The sequence below is a fragment of the Ambystoma mexicanum genome, chromosome 2q (assembly GCF_040938575.1).
Source record: "Ambystoma mexicanum isolate Mex_15411 chromosome 2q, UKY_AmexF1_1, whole genome shotgun sequence".
Taxonomy (NCBI): domain Eukaryota; kingdom Metazoa; phylum Chordata; class Amphibia; order Caudata; family Ambystomatidae; genus Ambystoma; species Ambystoma mexicanum.
The window spans coordinates 7,327,659-7,348,212 of NC_090924.1; the positions used below are offsets into that span (position 1 = coordinate 7,327,659).

General features: G+C 46.0%; 1 protein-coding gene across 1 annotated transcript in view; it reads right to left on the reverse strand.

Moving 5' to 3' along the window:
• The window catches only part of RGS11 (regulator of G protein signaling 11), a 4,320,935-nt gene extending 4,301,240 nt beyond the window's left edge, over window positions 1-19,695 (reverse strand). The window contains exon 1 of the mRNA XM_069646770.1: window positions 19,254-19,695. Coding sequence (XP_069502871.1) covers window positions 19,254-19,316 — 63 coding nt within the window. The 5' untranslated portion in view covers window positions 19,317-19,695. The remainder of the gene's footprint in view (window positions 1-19,253) is intronic.
• Window positions 19,696-20,554: the final 859 nt, after the last annotated feature.

Consider the following 20,554-nt stretch of genomic DNA (forward strand, 5'->3'; position numbering starts at 1 on the left):
TGCCCAGGAAGGCTTATTGGACTTCCAACAAGGATCCCAGGATATGCTTACCTATGTATCACGCTTTAAGCAACTGGCCAAGGAAGCAGACTGGTCCTCTGAGGCCTGTTTTACCCTCTTTCAAAGAGGGCTGAATGAAGAGATAAAAGACGAGCTAGCAGGGGTTGCTCGGCCAGGTTCCTTCCAGGCTCTCATGGACCTCTCTTTACAAATAGACTTTCGTATCCAGGAAAGGAAGGCGGAAAAGAAGATGACTAAAATGCCCTACCAAAAGACCTCTACAGAACCTTCCTCTAGACCTGAGCCCGCTCCTTCCCCGACCACAGACCCAGAGCCCATGCAACTAGGAGCCTTCCGCAGACCCATAACTCTGCAAGAAAGGATGCAACGGATTCACACCGGGCTGTGCATGTACTGTGCCTCTGTTAAACATCTTGTGAGAGAATGTCCTTTAGCCCCTCCACGGCTTTCGGGAAACGCCAGCTCCCGATCCTAGATGGAGCACAGCTTCGGGAGAGAGATGTTTGCTCCACATCTATTCCATCCTTGAACTCTCCTGGACAAAACAATCTTGTGATTCTGCAGGCCTTTCTATCGCCTTCCAAGAAAGAAGCTTATCCCATTCTGGCATTAGTGGATTGTGGGGCCATGGGGATATTCATAGATCACGATTGGGTCACTACCCACCACATTCCATATGAAACACGAGACATCATGCAACCTGTAGAGGCTATCGATGGAAGACCTCTTTCTTCAGGACCCATAACCCTGCAAACCAAAGAGATCCTGCTTTCTATAAACCACCATCAAGAGAGGATCAAATTTGACATCATAAGATCTGCCCATTATCCAATGGTACTGGGTATGCCCTGGTTACAGAAGCACAACCCCTACATCAACTGGGCGGCAGGATCCTTGTTTCTTGGTTCAGAACATTGTATGTCCCACTGTCTATCCCTGGATTCCTCATCAAGATCCTCTGAAGATACGCGAACAGAACAGCAAGGTCCATTCATGGTCTCAAATATCATCCAGGTTCCCAGGGCCTATCGGGATTACACTGATGTGTTCTCGACTGCCATAGTTCAGGCCCTACCCCCTCACAGACCTGAAGACTGCGCTATTGATACTGAACCCTCAGCAGTGATTCCCTTTGGAAGGATGTTCATTCTATCAGAAGCAGAGAAAAGAGCCCTCTGAGAATACTTGGATCCCGACCTGGAAAATGGCACTATACGACCATCCAAATCCCCAGCGGGAGCTTCGTTGTTTTTTGTTCCCAAGAAAGATACCAAGGAGCTTAGGCCTTGCCTTGATTATCGTGGTCCTAATCAATGCACCCTCAAGGACCGCTACCCATTGCCCTTTATCTCAGAGTTACTGGAAGCAGTGAGAGGAGCTGTAGTGTTCACGAAATTAGATCTCAGAGGTTCCTACCATCTGATCCGTATAAGGGAGGGTGACGAATGGAATACAGCCTTTAGAACACCCTTTGGTCATTTTGAATACTTGGTTATGCCCTTCAGACTCGCCAATGCCCCAGCGATCTTCCAACGTTTTATGGACCGAGTGTTCTCCGATATGCTGTTCCTCTACGTTATAGTTTACCTGGACGATATACTGATATACTCCAAGGACCATCTGAAGCATGAAGAACATGTTAAAGCAGTCTTACAGCGTCTACGTGAACATACGCTCCTGGCTAAACCCGAGAAATGCCTTGTCCATGTGTCTACTGTTCACTATCTTGGATTTGTCCTTAGCCCAGAAAGAATTGGAATGGACCGCTCGAAAGTAGACTCCATTCTATCCTGGCCTGTTCCAACTACTGTGAAACAGATTCAATACTTCCTGGGGCTTGCCAACTTCTACTGAAAATTCATACCTTCCTTTTCAGAGATAGTACAACCGATCATTACATTGTTGAAGAAGGATACTCCCTTTCGCTGGACAGCAATCCAAGATGAGGCGTTTCAACGATTGAAGTCGGAGTTTACACAAGCCCCCATCTTGGCTCAACCTGACATTGATCGACCCTTCCTAGTGGAAATGGATGCCTCTAACGACGCCATTGGGGCAGTCCTAAAACAGGAATTTGATGACAAATTAGAACACCCCATCGCCTATCTTTCGCGCACCCTGACTCCTAGCGAAACCCACTATTCTGTTCTGGAAAAGGAGCTATTAGCCATCCGTCAAGCCTTCACAGATTGGCGTCATCTACTCCTGGGAGTGAAACATCCTGTTCAGGTCCGCACGGACCATCGGAATCTTCAAGTTCTACAATCCCTGGAATGTAGAAACAGTCGTCAAGCCCGTTGGGCCTTCTTCTTTGCCCAATACCAGTTTCAAATCCATCATGTTCCTGGAACACACAATATAATTGCTGATGCCTTATCCCGATGTCCCGACTACGAAATTCTTGAAGACCGATCCTTCCCAAAGATTTTCCCCCACACAATATTTGTTGCCCAAAAAATCAGTCTCCTGGAAGACATTCGGATTCAAACCCAGTCCTCTGGCATCTGGGAGGAGTTTACTGAGAACAATCGATGGAATCTCAAAACAAAGGACGGATATTTGTTCAAGGATAATGGTCTGGTCACCCCCACGCAGAGACTGCGACAAAGGATCACAAGCCTATGTCATGACACCCTTCATTCACGACACCGTGGCATCACCAACACTCTCCGTTTAATACAAAGACAGTTTTGGTGGTTGAAAATGAAAGATGACGTCCAGCATTACATCCAAACTATTGCAGTCTGCACTCAAAATAAGCATGATAACAAGAAACCGGCGAGTCTCCTGCTCCAACCAGCGCTGCCAACAAGACCTTGGGAATTCATTACTAAAGACTTTATTGTGGAACTAGCACTTTCCAGGGGATACACAACTATCATGGTTACCATTGATTTATTCACTCACATGGCTCATTTCACACCCTTATATAAACTACCATCCTCCTCTGAACTCGCTGGAATCTTCCTGGAACACATATTCTGACTTCATGGACTACCCTCCAAGATCATATCTGACAGAGGACCTCAGTACATATCTCAGTTCTGGAAACACTTATGTTGTATACTAGGAATCCAACATGTCCTCTACTCAGGTTATCATCCACAGACCAATGCAGCTACTGAATGCGTGAACCAAACCCTGGAGCAATATCTTCGCTGTTTTGCCACCAAGGTCCTGGACGATTGTTCACTTCTAATACCCGTGGCTGAATTTGCATACAATAATTCAGACCACTCGGCTGTCAAAACCAGCCCCTTTTTCTGTAGCCAAGGATTCCACCCTTCGGTTCTACCATCCATACTCCCACATCCTACCCCAGTTCTTACAGTTGACTCCTGGATTGAAACCCTCATCAACGTACGCAGAGAAGCCAAAGAACACCTCGAAAAGGCCCGAACAAACACCAAGCAATATGCGGATTCCAAAAGAAGACCAGGGCCTTCATACGCAGTGGGTGATAAGGTCTGGCTATCCTTGAAACTATTACCTCGACACTTACGACCAAATAAGTTGGCTCCCGGTACTATGGCCCTTTTTCCATAAAGGAAATCATTAACCCAGTGGCCTTCCGACTCAAACTACCAGAATCCTGGAAGAGTATCCACCCAGTTTTTCACACTTCTCTCTTAAAACCATACTTCCAATCCTCCTGGACTGCTCCAAGACCTACCCCTGTGGTTGTCAATGATCAGTTGGAATACGAAGTGTCCAGAATATGTGACTCCAGGTACAGACGTGGTCAGCTACAGTATCTGGTCGAGTGGAAAGGGTACCCTCCCAGTGAACATACCTGGGAACCAGTCTCAAACATAAATGCCCCCAGACTACTTCGAAGGTACCACCTTATACACCCGGGCAAACACGGAGGAACTGGGTTTCGGAGGAGGCATGCTGTCATGAACCACCAGACGCGTACCTTCTGGACTTCGTGGTCCCTGGCCCCTAGGGGACTGAACTCAGCAGTACTCCCAACATGGCCGCTGAACGTGAAACGCTGTTTGCCAGTCTCTGCGTTCTACAAAGCAGACATGCCCACGCGGCCCTGCGCGTCTCAACGCTACCGCTTGCAGTAGTCAGACGTGTGCTGCCATAGTTTGTACAATGATTTCCACTGATTCCTGGTTCTCTGTCCCCTAATTTTCCTCCTCCTTCATCCTCCCCTTTTTGTCCTCACCTTGCATTCCTGGATCTCCTTCGCACTCGTCTTCCGAGTGCGCTCCTCGCCATTTCCTGGACTTTTTTCCCAGACAGCTGAACGCTCCCTGGAGATGGGACACGAACCGCACGCTGGAACCTGAGGACCCACACACAGGGTTATACAAGACCCGAACTGTGCGAAAGAAGACTTCATCGAAGAACTCGAACAAACAACACAGACAGGTGAGAAGGGGGGAAACCTGTGACAATGTCAGGGTGTGTCTCCAATCCTTGACCCAAAAAAGACACTGGTGAACTTTGAATTGACACTTCTCCCTCTTTACAGTCAACTCAGCCATTTCCAAATGTTGTCATCCTAGAAACACTGAACACGGGGAATATCCTTTAATAAATCCTCCATGATCTTCTGGAACACTGAGGATGCAGAGGCCAATCCAAAAGGTAACCTTTAAAATCGATACACCCCCATCGGTGTAACAAATGCTGTAAGCGCCCTGGATGATGGCTGCAGATCAACTTGGTAATAATCAGACGATAAGTCCAAAGTAGAATACCACACAGCCTCGTCCATCGTACTAAGCATATCACAAACCTTGTGGAGGGGATGTCTATTTACCAACATTTCTGTGTTTAATTTGCGGAAATCCACATACAACCTAATGCTCCCATCAGGACATTTTGTGACCACAACAGCGGAAAGCCATGCACTGCTTTCAATAGGTTCAATGAGTCCCTGATCACATAGATTGCACAATTATATTCTTACTTTTTCCCTAATGCTCAACAATAGAGTCCTCATCTTGTGCACTTTGGGTTTGGCGTCTTCAAGCTAATTAATGTTATGTGTGTATCTCCGTAACCTACCAATACCTTTCCAAAACACTTTACAGAAACATTTGCCTTCTTCCTCACTGAACCTCTCAGATTTGTCTTTTCCTACTATTCGCACTTGCTAATCCTTCCCAGGATGCAATTCCAACCCTAGTTTACCTTGATGTTTCCAACCCAGTAAGCAATCAGCTTTTGCAGCCATGTACACTTTGGTATGTATATTTCTTTCACCACAGGCAACATTGCACCACACAAAACCACATATATCAATCATACCCCCACTGTATGCCTTGGGTCGAATAACAGTGTTGTGCAACGTGTTTTTTGTCACCCCAAATTTCTCTATATTTCACCTCAGGTATAATAGTATATGGTGGTCCTGAATCCATTAAAGCTTTAATGGCAGCACCCAGCCAAGACAATCTCTACTTCAGGCAGATTGTACTCCCCATCATCATCGACCTCTCCCTCAATATGAACAATCTTACCAGACCACTCTTGTTTCTCCTGCAAGACACATTTGATGCCCATCTCCCCTGCTGCTATACTCACATTAATTTTGCAAAATATGGCGAAATGGCGCATAATACCATATTTCCTACATTTACCTCTCATTGACAGACATGCCGTGGGATTAAGAACATACTTTTCAAACCCACATCTCAGACAATGACCCTTGCGTATGCCCTGTTGGGGATTCAAAGTGCTATCATTAGTTTTGTTGAATCTTTTCACAGTCCTAACCTTGCGTTCATCCTTATGCCATTCCCTTTCCTCACCCCTCTCTTTAACCACTTGAATTATGTCCCTCCCATTTTTTTAATTCACCTCCAACAAACACTTGCTGATAAACTCCATTCCCCTGGCAATTGCTAATGCATCCTGTAAGGGAGGGTTTTTTGCTTGCCATAGCCTCTACTGTATTTTGGGATTAGATGTATGCATCATAAGCTGATCCCTTATGTACTCATCCTCTCTCCCCGTGAATTTGCATGATGCCAATAGACCTCTTAGATCAGCAACACATGAGTCTGCTTTCTCCCCAATGCCTTGCTTCCTTAAAACAAAATGTGTATCTTTCCAATACCATATTCACCTGTCTCCCATTTGAGCTTCTAATGTCCTCATTGTCTTGTCATATAATCCATCACCACCCCCCTCTTCCCCATCCACACCTTTTACATCAGGCCATTTTTTGATTACGATTACTCTGACTGCCTCAGCCTCAACACAACACATCAGAGTTGAAAACTTCAGTTCATCTCAAAATCTTTCAAAGCGGTGAGGGTCCATATTCTGCATTCTAACAAGTAAACACAGAAATCTCAACCAAAGAAAAAATCAAAATGAAAATTGGAAGGAAAGTGAGTATTAAATTTCCAAAGTACTGCAGTCACCAGTGATGGTAGGAGCGACCTCCCACTGCCACCACTCTTTTCCACTCTTCCCACCCTTGAAACGTTGCAGTACTTAGAAAGAAGGTAACTCTTAAACAGAATATATTAATGTGGGCATCCATACTCCATCTTCTTTTTAGTAATGTCATCGTCAGTAAGAGTATTCCTGAATCTTGGAAAACATCTTATGTTTTGTTAATATTTAAGAAAGGCAATCGATTATGTCCAATGAACTACTGGCCAATCTCTTTAATGAACGTTGAGTAAAAAATATTTGCGTCGATTATATTAGATAAAATGAATGCATGGATTGAAGAGAAAGACATTCTTGATTGTACACAGATAGGATTTAGAAAAGAGATGGGGAGAGATGTTGGCTGCTTGCTTGTTACGCAGCTACAGAGAAATGTCTGGGTGAAAGGTCAACTTCCTCTATTCATTTCCTCCATGGACCTATCGATGGCCTTCGACATGGTCGATAGACCGACCTTATGGAGTAGGCTAATTGAACTTGAAATCGATAAAGGACTGCTCGATCTGTTGATACATTTATATTCAAACTGTGATGAGGGTTAGACTGAACAATGAGGGCCTGATGTCAAATGAAATCAGGTCTCACAATGGGTTAAAAAAGGGTGTACACTTGCTGCAACCCTCTTTAATTTATATGTATCAGCAGCCGGGAAAACTTTAGATAACAGTGGACTAATCGCTCCAAAGTTAGGGACCATGAAAGTACAATGGGTCGCATATGCTGATGATTTTTTACTTTTTGATTGTATGAAAATCGGTCTATAAAGACTAATCAATTAATTTGAGATCTTTATAGCAAACTTGAAATTGAACACAACTCCTCTTAAAACAGTAGCCATACATTTAGGTCAATGAAACAAAAATACTGCAAAATTTACTTAGAGTTGTGAAGGTGTTACAATTAAAGCCCAATACTCATTTCGTTACTGAGGGTATTCATTTTCCAGCGCATTTTCAACCATCTTTTTCAAAAACTGTTTAAGGTTGAAGGCTAGTGATGCTTTGAAACAACTAAGAGTGATTGAGAGACCTCCGGCCCTCAGGGAGGATGCGATCTCTATCCCAAAATAACCACTCCCCCCGTCTATTGCTTGCCCTCTGCTCAGCTGTTGTTCGTCTGCCTGGAAATCTCTGTCAGTCTGCTGCATGGAAAGAACCTTTGCCCCTCTCCACTGCTCATCTGCCAGGATATCTGTCATTGTTCTCTCAACAACATCTGCCTCCACCCTCTCTCCCAGCCACATCTTGCTACCATTCAAACAGACTCCTTCCCCTTTCTAAATCATACCCCTGAATCCCACGTGGTATTATTGTTGGACAACAAAATTATACTTTCCTTTCCTTTTGGCTCTGGCTTAACAATACTGCTTCTCAGCAAAGCACATTCCTTTTTCGCAATCTGTGCCATGCTGCAAGAAAATCGCACAGCCAGAGAATACTTGCATGTTTTAAACTGCAGAAAAAGCACTTCAATTCCGACCTGTTAACTGTGCCTGCTTTGCACTGCTTTGTTATAGACATGTTATGAATGATATGGTGAGGGTTTTAATGGGTTAGTTTAGATTAGTATGTATGCAGTGCAAACCAGACAGATGACCTGTTTATCCTGACCTCTTGGTATTTTAAACACGCATGGATGTGCATTTGCAATGTGCACTAGCCATTTGATGTCTGTATTCTCCACATGAATCCCCTTTTCCACTGTTCACTGCCTCCTCTGAATGTAATGCCATGGCTCACTTACTGCCCCCTTATACAATATCCCTACAAGGTGCAGGAGTATCCTCCCACTGCCGCCAGTACTAAAGCCAATCTCCTCGATAAAACAACTAAAAATATTTCTTCAGGCACGAACAACTCCTCCTTTGATCATGAGATGTTGCCACGGCTCCACTAAATAACAAGAAAGGTTAAAAAATAACTATGTCCCACCTTCCTCATGGTTTATTTCCCATAAAGTTGTGTTTTCTGCCGGCAATTACAGAGTTCCACCCTCACACGTACCCGCCCACTCAAAGGATCAGTATACTAACGGAGAGCGCTGAATCCCAGCAGCAATATTAACTGCCAGCTGACTTCTGCAGCATGCACGGTGCCTCTCCCAGAACTCCGGTGAGGATGTAACTCAATCTCGATCTATGATCATAGGGCCCCCTTGCTCACTCATGGCTTTCCAACCAGCTTGCCGAGCCCCGGCACAGGCCCCCGATAAGGGAGGGGATGGGGGCACAACCCACCAGGCCCAGACCACTCACCGCTGCTGTCCCGACCGACAGATGCACTGGCCGCCAGTGAAATAGGACAGGAGTTGCCACCCACTGTTTTCACAGCGCTTTGCCTCTGATCTCCACACTACTTAGGACGGCTCCTCTGCTCACCGCCTTATATTGTGAAAGTCTTAGCAAGATTCTTCCATCCGAGATGACCGCCGGGTGTTGGGGTTTTATATGTCCTGTTCCTCACTCGTCGACACTAAATTGTTGTAAGTGCCATGCAAGCCTATGCAAAAAGGATGAGCATACTTGTCCTTGGCACTTAGAGGTAGGCCACACAAAGTTATGGGGAAAGATACAAGTGTATTCACCAAAAGACTCCAACACAGTGTGAAGGCTCAGGAACTGAAGGCTACTGAATGACGTAGAGAGAAAGGTCTCTGTCAAAGGCACTGTGCACAATCGCATTCCAAAATAGAATGTATGAATGCTATCGCGCGCGCAATACATCTACATGGATATTACATATAAATAGAACGTGCGAATGCCATCATGCGCACACTACATCTACATGGATGTGACACACATGACTGAAACATAGGAGTTGCACCATGCACCTAATTGGGAGCAACATGAGTCTTACATGCACCTCACAAAGTCTTCAGAGCATCATACTTAAAAATAGTAGAATCATAATGCACCTGGCTGACACAAGACAGCCTTAAGGTATGCATCACTGAGAAGCCCACTGTGAAATGAAAACGTCACAGTACACGTCACGGAGAAATGAGAGCATCACCCTGCAAATCAAGAGAAACGGGAGCCTCACACTGCAGCCCACTGAGAGTTCCAGACAGCGAAGTATTGCAATATGAATCTGCCACTGAACCTCACCTAGAAACTAGACCCTCACCCTCCTACCTGTTGAGCTTCACCCAGTGCCCTGTGGAAATATGACAGCCTTATGAGCCTCTTTGAGTCTCATCCCGTACCTCACGGAAATACGATAGCCTCACCCAGGACCTCACAGAAATATGACAGGCATGCTGGAGCCACTGATCAGCAGTCGGGAGGAAAAAGAAGAAAAAAAACATCACCACCAAAAGTAGCCCAAAAAGGTCAATTGTACGCGAATTGCGACAATATCCCAATCACTATGTGGCTGGAAAATGGAAAGCCTGGCTGACTTGCTTCTTACAAAACTGCAGATTGGGGCAAATCTTGTTAGGGAGCTCCTCATTGGGTAGTACGGTGGAGGAGTTTGGAAAAGAGATTTTGGAGATTTGGCCATTTCATTCTGTGACATTACTGGTTGCTATGCCAAACAGATATTCTCTGTTCAGAGCCCCATTTCCCTTGCTCTCTCTGTTGTAGCAATGGTGTTGGTGAATTTGTGACTTGCGCCACAAAAAATTGCCAAAACCAAAAAGGGTTTGGTTTTATGTCAATATCAAATGCTCTTATCCTCATGCATAACAGCAAGCTGAAAGTTTGTGACGAACAGTATCTATACCACATGACCTTTTTATGCCATTTATTTTACAGTGGGGCACATGTTTACTATGACGGAGCATAAAAAACAAGTGTAAAATGCAAGCGCTCATGTTTAATGCATGCTTTTTATGCCACACCATATTTATGTTCATTTGTATGGTGGCGAGAGGGCATGGAATGAAATTACCTTTTCCGCCTCTGCTGTCCTCTATGTCATACAAAGACAAAAGCATTTATGCCTAATACAACAAGGGTACCCCGTCAGGAAAAAACAACTGGTTAATTATTACAGCGAGTTGAATCAATGAATGTGCAATTGACTGTAAACATTTAGTACTATGCTTTTACACATCTAGGTTCTCAGTAGAGCTTTGTGGTTGTTCTGTATCTATCAGAACAAAGCACACTATACTGTCTCCAAATTAATCACATTAAACATTTATTGGATATCATCAGTTTGACCTGGCAAAAAATTCATACACAAATAGTATTTACGGCAGCATGACATTTTTATGCTAGCACAAATGCATTGGATTCTTACGGAACCTGACTGCTTTTTACACCAACTAAAAAGTGGACAGATTCAAAAGAAATCCATCGCAAACACTGCCTGCAATGCATAAATGGAAGTCGGCATTTACTCAATTTGCGCTACAAATTGAAAAAAACAAAGTGAAAAAATGAAGGCATACAGGTGATTTATACCTGCATTCATAACTCTGTTTTGCACTTCATAGTGCAAATGACTAAACATGGTCACTGGGGACTTGTTTGCATATAAGGGCCAAAGTAACAGGTCCCATCCATGCAATTTACTTTTTTAAATAAAAGGACCCACTGTATTTCTTAAAGTGCTGAAAGGGCTCTGCTGTACAATAGAATACTTTTTAGGCTATCATTAATTTAGGATGTTTCCATTCAGGAAGTGGAAAATAAAGGGTCAAATGATATTCTTTCGTGTTGACATGTTTCTATTAATATTTACATACTGTCAGGTGGTTTTACAATGGGATTTGTCTATTTTTCAAGTAAACATTACAGGACACTCCCCCCTTAAAAAAAATGTTATCAAGCAGAGCTCAGAAGGTATGTGCTTAAGTGTGGAATTTTCAGGGAACTGTAAAATCCTGGGTGTACTTCTTAACCAAAGTCTGTAATAAGTTCCCACTGTTCGAACAAAGATTGCCTTAGAAGGGGCCCGAGTTCATGATTTTAGGGGCCCAATTTTGTCCCCTACATTATTGGCACCTGAGGCCGCCACCTAGAATTGCATCCTTGTTGCATTGAACACTGGGCAAGCGGACACAACCTACGTTTTAAAAGCTAGTAAGATTTAATAAATAATAAAGTTGCATTTGGACGACCTCATCAGGCCACCGTCGCAGACAGGGACTGAATGCATGTTAGGAAAGATTTCTTAATTGTGGGTAATTTTCCTTCCATGTGGCAACCCCTAAACTTTTTGCTGTTGTTTTCACCATGATCTAGACTTTGCCAGAGAAGTGCAGCCTTCTGCCTCACTCCTCTGGGCTTTCACTCCATTCTTACGGGGAAACTGACATGCCCTTAAGACAGTCAGTACCGGGAAATGCTGTTTTCCGTAGTTTCTTTATCATGTTGCAGCTTTCGTGCAACATGGCACAAGAGGGCACTGTAAGCTAAGTTACTGCTCTCTTGGGTCTCTAGTCTTCTACAGGCCCTATATACTCTCTTTGGATTGTAAATGAACGGTGCAAGTGAATCATGGACGGGATTGGTGGCAGCGATCGTTTCTTGTGTTTTTGAGCTCCTTTTGGCGTTTTAAGTGCGTTTCACGCGCTTAGCCCAAAATGGTGGCCTGGCTCCCAAAATGGCCAGACCACGAGGCTCTTTGTCCTGTCTGCTGACCGTCTTGCCCCCTTCACCTCCCCCAGGTCGAGCCGACCCAGGGCCTTCCTTATTTGGGCATGTACTTTCCCGCGAAAAACACAGATGCTTTTGCAGGCTTCTACAGGCCTGTGTGTGCCTCCAGGATGGGGGCTGGGATGTCTGGTCCCAATACACATCCTGGGCGCCAGAGAGTCTAGGGCGGTGTGAATGCCTGGGACCCCTGTGGTCCATGATGAGGTCCACGGATGGTGTGAGTGTTTTATGAGCGGATCTCCCATTGGGTCCCCTCCGTTTTGGTGCAAAGTGAACCGTGGATAAGAGGGGGCTGGAAACGCCACTACCATGTCGATCTCCTGAGTTCTCACGAACAAAGGAATACAGGAGCCAAGTATCCTGCAACCACGAGGCTGAACCGAGGAATCGCTGGTGACCCACTGAAGGACTGCTCCTCTGCACTGCTGTCGCTTTGTGAAACCCTTTCTACCTCGGATCGAACGAGAAGGCCTGTACTGGTACTTCGACCCTTGGAATAGTGGGAACAACTATTCTCGGCATCTTCACCATCTCCTGCACGTAAGCCTTCGGAAATGTCTCTGGGCCATCCAGCAGACTGACCAGCCTACCGAGGAGTCTTGCTCTGTAACCGCCGTCAGGTTGTGTTGTATTACGAGTCCTTGTCACTCTCACACGATTCGTACACTTGGCATTCCCAGGTCTGAAGTGAGTAGTGTACATTTGGTTGAAATACACACGGCCGCTCCGTTGCCCTGCTGTGGTAACAAACTGTGCGGGTTCACTGCGTTTGGTACGCCCTCAACTCAACTTCTGCTGCTGTGGAATCTACACGACGACGAGACGTCCCCTTCTCCCATCTGAACCTGCCAAAACTGAAACTGACACGGAGAAGCCTGGGTCTGCTTGCATCGGGGACCGGTGAGTAGCATCGCCCATAGCTTTTCCCCTCTGTGTCTAACAGCACGCCTTTCCGTACTCGCGCTCTGCTTCTGCCCACAGTGGAGGCTGCACTTGAGTCGCGGAGCTCTGTTCATCTCCATTTGTTCACCAAACTAAACTGCCTGATTCCCTCAAAGAGATTCCCCTTTTTGCCCGTTGGCACCTGCGTGTGCAGGTACTTTTGAGCACAAGGCTCCACTCTTCGTGGGGCTTGGACTTCCTTTTAGTTAGGTGCCTCTGAAGGCAGACTGGGTCTAATTATTATTCGCACTGCCTGTTTTCCTCCCCATCTAGGTGGTCTACACATTTCGTGCGTCTAACTCGTTAGACTTGTTTGTATTTGTATATATATTGTATTTTGTATTGGTTTGGTATGTGTTGGTTTACTGGAGTTTTATTGTGATTTCTCGCTACGGTCAATGTTACAAAGGTCTTGTAATAAATGTGTATATATTTTTAATATAACACCTGTTTGGAGTAATTTGTAAGTGTCCTTGCTTTGTGTGCTCATTGCGGGCTTTCAGTCACCCTCACCCCTCTTGAGACCAGTCTTGACCGCCGCGATCGCTACCTTGATTGGTCTGGCTTGTCCAGAGGTTACCCTGTTCCAAGAAACTAGGCTGGCCTTCTGAACCTCTGCGCCTCCAGGACAGAGTTCAGAAATCCGTCTTAACAATGCACATAAAATGGCACTCGAAATCCTATAAAGCATTGTTTGAAGATGGCCGTTTTCTTTGCTATCCTTGGTTTTCAACAGTTGCTTCCCGTGCTCGTCCATTTTAGTTAACCGCAAATACACACACGCACAATGTTTCAGGGGTCAAGTCCTAAAAATAAAAATGGGGGGACTCATCAACACACGCAATGGGATGTGACGTTGCCAGAAATTAGCATATCAAGGTGAAATATGCACATTTCATTAATTTGGCTTTGCATAACCACCCAAATTGCACAGAACTGATGGCATTTGCCTTTCATAAAATCAACACACACAGAAAACCAAGAGAGGATATTTTCTTCTAATAGTGTTTTTGAAAACGTTAAAAGGAGTGCATGTTTTAAACTCCAAAAACCAATACAAATGTTTTCCCTGGAACATGCAGTACGAAATGTGAAATGTCACCGTTAGTTGTTTGTCTTTCATCAGGTTGTATAGTGCAGTGGTGAAGTGTCCGGCCTGCAAATTCATAAATTCAAGGAAGACTTTCAATATTTCTTATTTTATCTTGGGAGGACTGAGGCAACCCTCTGAAAAAGGTGGGTGGACTCCGTCCCCCCAAGTGTACCCTCGACTTTAGCCTTGTTTACACATTATGTTATGACGTCTGCTCTGAAGACTTCACGCCACTTCCCACAGCTAATGTGAACACGTTCACGCTCCCTTCGTGATTAGTGATTTTCTTTAAATAGAAAATGTCCCTGTAACAGTAGAGGCCATTTTGCTGGCAGCTGATGTTTGGGTCGACGGTCTCACCTGCTACTCTCTCTTATACATAGGTCTAGAAGGAGGCACACTAGATTGCCATGTACATCGAGGTCTGTTACTTTATTGACAGAGTGAGTCTTAGCTTCCCTTATGAAGCCCGTTAGGAGCAAGATATGTTGATGTGTACCCGTGTTTGGGTGCACCCAAGAGATGAAGGTGCCATAATTGCTGAAAGGTGGCATTTCTGATTACTATGGTTACAAAGTCACAGTGCATGGGGCAATGCCCGATGTAGGTGGATGTTCTTCCTTTTCTATCGCTGGTTTATGCTTGCTTTAAAGGTCTTTGGGCCTCGTTACGACTTTGGCGGTAGCCATGCCGATGTTGGCGGCATGGCTGCCCCCAAAATCGGGTCCGGGTTCCCAAAATAGGGAATTACCGGGCCATTCCGAGTTCGGAGGGCCCGGTAATTCCTCCCTCCAGGAACCCAGGCCTGGACCTTCCCCATTCCCATTTCAGCCCCCACAGGGCTTAATGGGAATGGGGGAGGGAGCAAACAACGGGCCGATTACCAGCGGCCAGTTGTTTGCTCCCTCTTCCCCTCGCGGGACCTGGTAAGGACACCTGGTTTGACCAGGCGTTACTTACCGGGTTCCGCGAGGGGAGCTTGTAATGAGGCAGAAAGGGTTTAACGGGTCCGCCTCCTTTAGCGGAGCCTGTTAACCCGTTCCGCCTTTGTGTCAATACCTAGCACTGCCCGTTCTCCACGCCCTTTACAGTAGAGAGTCTTTAGCATTGGTTAACTCTTGACAGAGGTGTGCTTATCTTCCTCACAAGTGTCTTTCACTGCCTCTTTAAGGTCACAGCGTGTTTTGTATTCACAGTGTCATTTACACTGCAGGTAGTCCTTTGAAGTTAGGTACTTTTGGGCATCCAGGCATTAACTGTAAGACCTCAGTAGTTATTCTCATATATTTTCATGACAGATTGCTAAAGGAATGTGTAAATACTAGGAAGGTGACGGGTAAAGTTGTACTCTGAACCTTACCTGATTTTAACACATGATATTGGAAGTTATCATTTGTTATATTGCTCTCTATTTTTTTTTTCTTTTTTGCTTTCCGTGTTCTTTCTGTTCGCATCCTTACAGATTCGCCCCCGATGAAGGGCTTGTTTTAATCCGAAATGCATTGGACAGCTGTACCCCTAGTTTTTGTCTCCTAATTAAATTGGTATTGCTGACTAAAGACTTAAATGTACACACGTTTTAGAAAATTGTGTTTAGATTGAAAATACGGATATTGGTTTAGCAGGTGATTTTCACATACATGCGATTACTCGCAAGGGATTACTCAGCACTAGAGGGTTGCACTGTTGTTGCGCTCAGTGCTGGCATTGGGCCAGATACTCGCGGATCTGCAAAAAATATCCCCCAGGATCTGGAAAATACACTCGGGCACTTCACTTACTGCTTTACATAATCCTGTGGCGCCGAAGCTCGCAAGGATCAGGGGCGAGGCACAGAACTACAAGAGCACTTAGCATGATAGGGAAAGCTGCGAAATCCATTAGGAAGATTGTAATCTGCAGGAAATATTTAACAGCACCGTTTAGGTTTTAACAGGTTGACCTTTTATACTTTCCTTGCAACTTTGTCAACATTATAGGAACCGCTCCTCCCTTGAACTATTTTCCAGGAATTCATGACTACGTTCTTGCCATCCCTACAGATTTAGGCAGTAGCCTACTGCTTTTTAAGCAGTCCTACCACCTACAGATTTGGGTGACAGATCCTACTGCTTTTTACAGTGGCAGGTAATTTATGTGACTCTAAGGCAATTAATCTGTCTGTGCGGTGGGCGGGTCAGTGATACATTTGAGTGATGGGTTCAGATCAATCCACTGATTTGACAGCTAGATGACTGCCCTGCACTCTTGCCTGGACAGACCATAGGCGAGCCACCAGTGAAGGCAAGTGGCAGAGCGTACCATTATCACACAGCATCTGCCTATTAGACTGAGGAGGGTATCAGTCACCATGTTCAGTGTTCAACCTGCACTGCAGGAATACATATGTACTGCCTGGGCTGCTGCTACAGAGCAGTGGCAAACGTTGCCTACCAGCTCTCTGTGATAAATTTCTGTGAAGTTAGGTATTTGAATATGGTGTTAATTTACCATTCACAATTAAACATTTTAAACATTTGAAAATGTTTCCATGTTGTGCTGTTTGATGGGTTGTGCATTTTAGAATGCTCCAGTGGATCCACCAACGTATGTTTGGTAATGTCCTGTGATGTCATTGTTATGCTAAGAATTATTTTTGAAACTGGAAAAATCCTACATCTTTTTGGTCACAGAATGTTGGCAAGTATGTGACTAATCTCTGAGAGGCGGGCGAAGGGGGATTAGCAATAGTCCATCTCGCTTCCAGCCCCCATCGCTGGCGCCTGGTGGAATCCCAGAGCAAAAAACAAACAATTACCAGCACTGGGTGCGGTGGCCTTCCCTCAGTTCCCAATTCACTTAAATTGCCAGGTAGCTATATAGTCGCATTGACCACTCACTGCACCAGTGATTATATATAGCCTAGCAGACTGCCATTAACGGTATTAGGTCAATAGACCCTTTTTTTAAAAACGAAATAAAAAGAACGATTTAGAAATACCACTCTGTGACCGCACAGAGCTGTCTTTCTAAATCGGACTGTCAGCCCCTGCGATGCACGCAAGTGCACACAGGGGCTGACAGGCACGCCAGGACCTGGAAGCAGCCGTGAGAGAGGATGGTGTGTGTGTGTTGCATTGCGTGTGTGTTATGTGTTTGAGTGTGTGTTTGTTTATTTTCAGTGAGTGTGGGGGGGGTGCTGAGGGAGAGGCGTTTGGGGGGTAAAACCCTCCAATTTTGAACAGATTCCGTCGGGGGAGGGTGCAGGTGGGGGCGAGGAAAATTGGGTTTTCACTTTTTGTAGGCCCTCCAAAATCGGCTGAAAAATATTGGTCTTTTTGTTGGGTGTCCTAGAGAAAGCAAAATTATCACATAGAACCGGCATTAACTCCTTGTCCTGTTGCTGACAGTCACTGATAGTGCTATCCCAATTGAGATTGAGTGATACATGGTTATGCTATTTTATTGAGTTTTGCATAACACAGCTTCTCACTTTGTCGTTTTTTTGGTGCTTAAGGATCGGTAAGCGATGAGCCAGTGCAATAAGACAGGGCACAGCAAGGATGGTTTGTTGCAATGCTAATGTGTCCAGATCTGAAAAGTTAATGATGTCTGTGGTGTGTTTTAGGTCCTTTGTGACTTGCACAGAACCGTGTTTAATTTGCGCTCCAGGTTGCTAGCATTAATCGTTTGTGTGATTGGCTGTGGTGTCTGTCCGAGTGGCGTTTAAGGGGTGTGGAGGTTTGTACTGGTGTGTCAGCGTGGGCTAATGTGGTGTTTTCGGGAAATTCAGTGCAGGCATTTCTCTTTTGTTGGTGTGTATGTTCCACTGATTAACCAAGTTTGCTGCTGGATGCGTGATGCGTTTTTAAGGTAGGGCATGCTATGTCTGGTGACAGAATGCCATGACACAAATTCAGGGACCACAGTATATGGTCAGTTTCCTGCGTTCTCCCCCTGACTGATCACTGACACCTCAAAAACACTGCAGCTGTAGCACCATTCAGCCTTACATGGGATGATGGCAGCATGGAGCTAGATATGCACCATGAACTAGCAACTGACAACACAATACACTACAACACAACTACAGAAATACCAAGGGGTCGAAGAGGGCGGCGGGAACAAAAGGCGACGACTTTCAAAGAAATCCACCACCATTCCCTTAATTAATGTTACCCAGCGCTTTCCAAGATAGCAGGAAAGGCGCCTTTGTGTTTTTAACTTCACTGGCTGCAGATTGGAACCTCGGCCCAGCTCCAGTGTCACATTTTACTGCGTCATCTCAGGCACTGGAAGGCTTCTCTTTATTTTAATAGAATCCTTGGCCCATAACGCCCATTGCCGAGCCGCTATCAAAAGATGTGCGTGGCTCAAGACCTGGGCATATATATCCCTTGAGAGATGGGACTGGTGGGTGACTGGAAAGACGAGATTTACAAAAGAAGCACACTGCAGGGGACAATAACTGAACATTTAAATGTGTTTTCGTTCACTGTATTTGCCTCAGCTCAGGCTTGAGAGTACTGACGTAAAACACAGCGTTGCGGTGGAGGCAAGGCAAGACGGAGGTATGGTGTATGAATTGAGGAAGCGCGAGGGTGAGAATCCAGCCAGTGGGAGCGGAGGTGGTGGGAAAAGAAGTGGAAACATACTTTGGCTGCTATAATTTGACACCTGTGCCAAAAAACATCCCGTTTCAACACTAGAAAGGCAGCGCCTACAAGTAAATCTGCGCGCCCACACAAAGTCTCGGAAGGTAACACCCTCCCCTACCGTTTGACACGTTAGATCCCCGAACCCAACCACACATGTTAACATCAGCTTTAATTTGGAAGCGAAAAAGCGCCCCTATACTATGTGGTGTCTCGTGCAGCCGCCCATAACGGTGTGCGTTATGAAATGCGTTGATTAAAAGGAAGAGACTGTGAAAAATTGTGCTTCCCAGTTGCCGATATGGGAAAGGGGGCGCGACTGGGGACACCTTTAACGAAACTACATGGCTCTATGACTGCCCCGGAAGAGGCACCAACTGAAACAAAGAAAGTGCAAAGCTTTAAAAAAAAGATCTGGTTCAGCGCACAAGAGCCTCCGAGCCGGCCCGCCCCGGGCCTCTGGCTTTCGCGGGTGCTATACAAAATGATTCCACGTACATTATCATTGGCAAGCCTTGCTTGCTGTCCTTACCTTGGTGAGGCAGTACATCTGAACAGCGTCGCCCTTACCCTGCTGCACGGGCGTGATGGTCATTGCTAGAGATGCGAAGTATCCGTTTATCGAGGGTGAGCACTGACTCGGACGTTTATCGAAGGTGAGCACTGACTCGGAGTGATGCGCACAGAGGGTGCTGTCACTGCCTGTATTTCCCTCTCCGATTATACCGTGTCCGCACTGCCACCTAATGGATCCCGATAAACATGCTTCCCTGCTGTGACAGTGGAAACCGAGGGAAGTAATACGGGTTGGTGTCCTTATTGCAAGAGGGAGCTTGTTGCAGTGCCCAATGAGTATCTGTTATGCAGTTTCCTGATGTACATCCGTGGGTGTTGTATCTCTCTGGTCCATCCCAGAGTGCTGTGAGACCCCTCCCGCCTACAGAGACACGCACACACAGCTGTTGTTGGTTCGGGCTCCCGGTCACTCTGACCCAGCCGGGATGCCCCGTTTATTTATAGCGCACGTGGCAGAGTGCACATGTGTGTCCCCTTAAAGGGACATCACCATGCTCCTCTTTTTTCATAACAAACAACAAACCAAGGAATGCTACCTACAAAACCAGAAGAACACACTGCACACAAAATATAGTCACTTAGGTGGGCAGGTTTCTCCCTCCCGACCCTCTGGGGATACCTCCTGTCCGGCTCCCGGATCGGGCCCTCCTCACCTGAACTGCCTTGAACTGGGGAGCCTGGCGGGTGGACCAGGCAACCACCCTCGTCCGGTACCCCAGTCATGCCCCTCCTCTGCATTGCCTCCTGCCTGGCTCCAGGTGACGGTTGGACTTGGCGATTGTGAAGTCCTGTCGCCTTCTCCCGAGCCTTCCCTGTAGCTGGGCCGTAGGTTGTGTGAGGTGTGAGGTAGGGGTTCCCTAGGGGCTAGTGGCGGGTGGTTAGGTGCAGTAGGGTTGTGGGGAAAGGTGACGGCGGCGTTAGTTGTATAAAAAAAAAAATAATATTAATAATTGTGTAGGTGCGCGCGTATTAGTTGGGGGTATTGTAAATAAGTTACCCCCCTAACCCCCTCCCTTACCGTCGCCGCCGTCTGTGGGGTTGTGGATCCGGGTGGGCCGTTAGGCTGGGGCTGCGTTTTTTGCGTATTGTGCGTGGGTTGCCTGAGTGGGGCCGGGTCTCTGCGGGGATTTGGGGGGAAGAGGTGCGGATCCGCGGGTAGTGGGAGGGACAGAGCCGGCGAGCTGTAAGCACCCGGTGTCGGCCCCGTTTATCTCGGGGCGCGTTGGTGCGGGGGGCCGTGTCGAGCCCGTGTGGGAG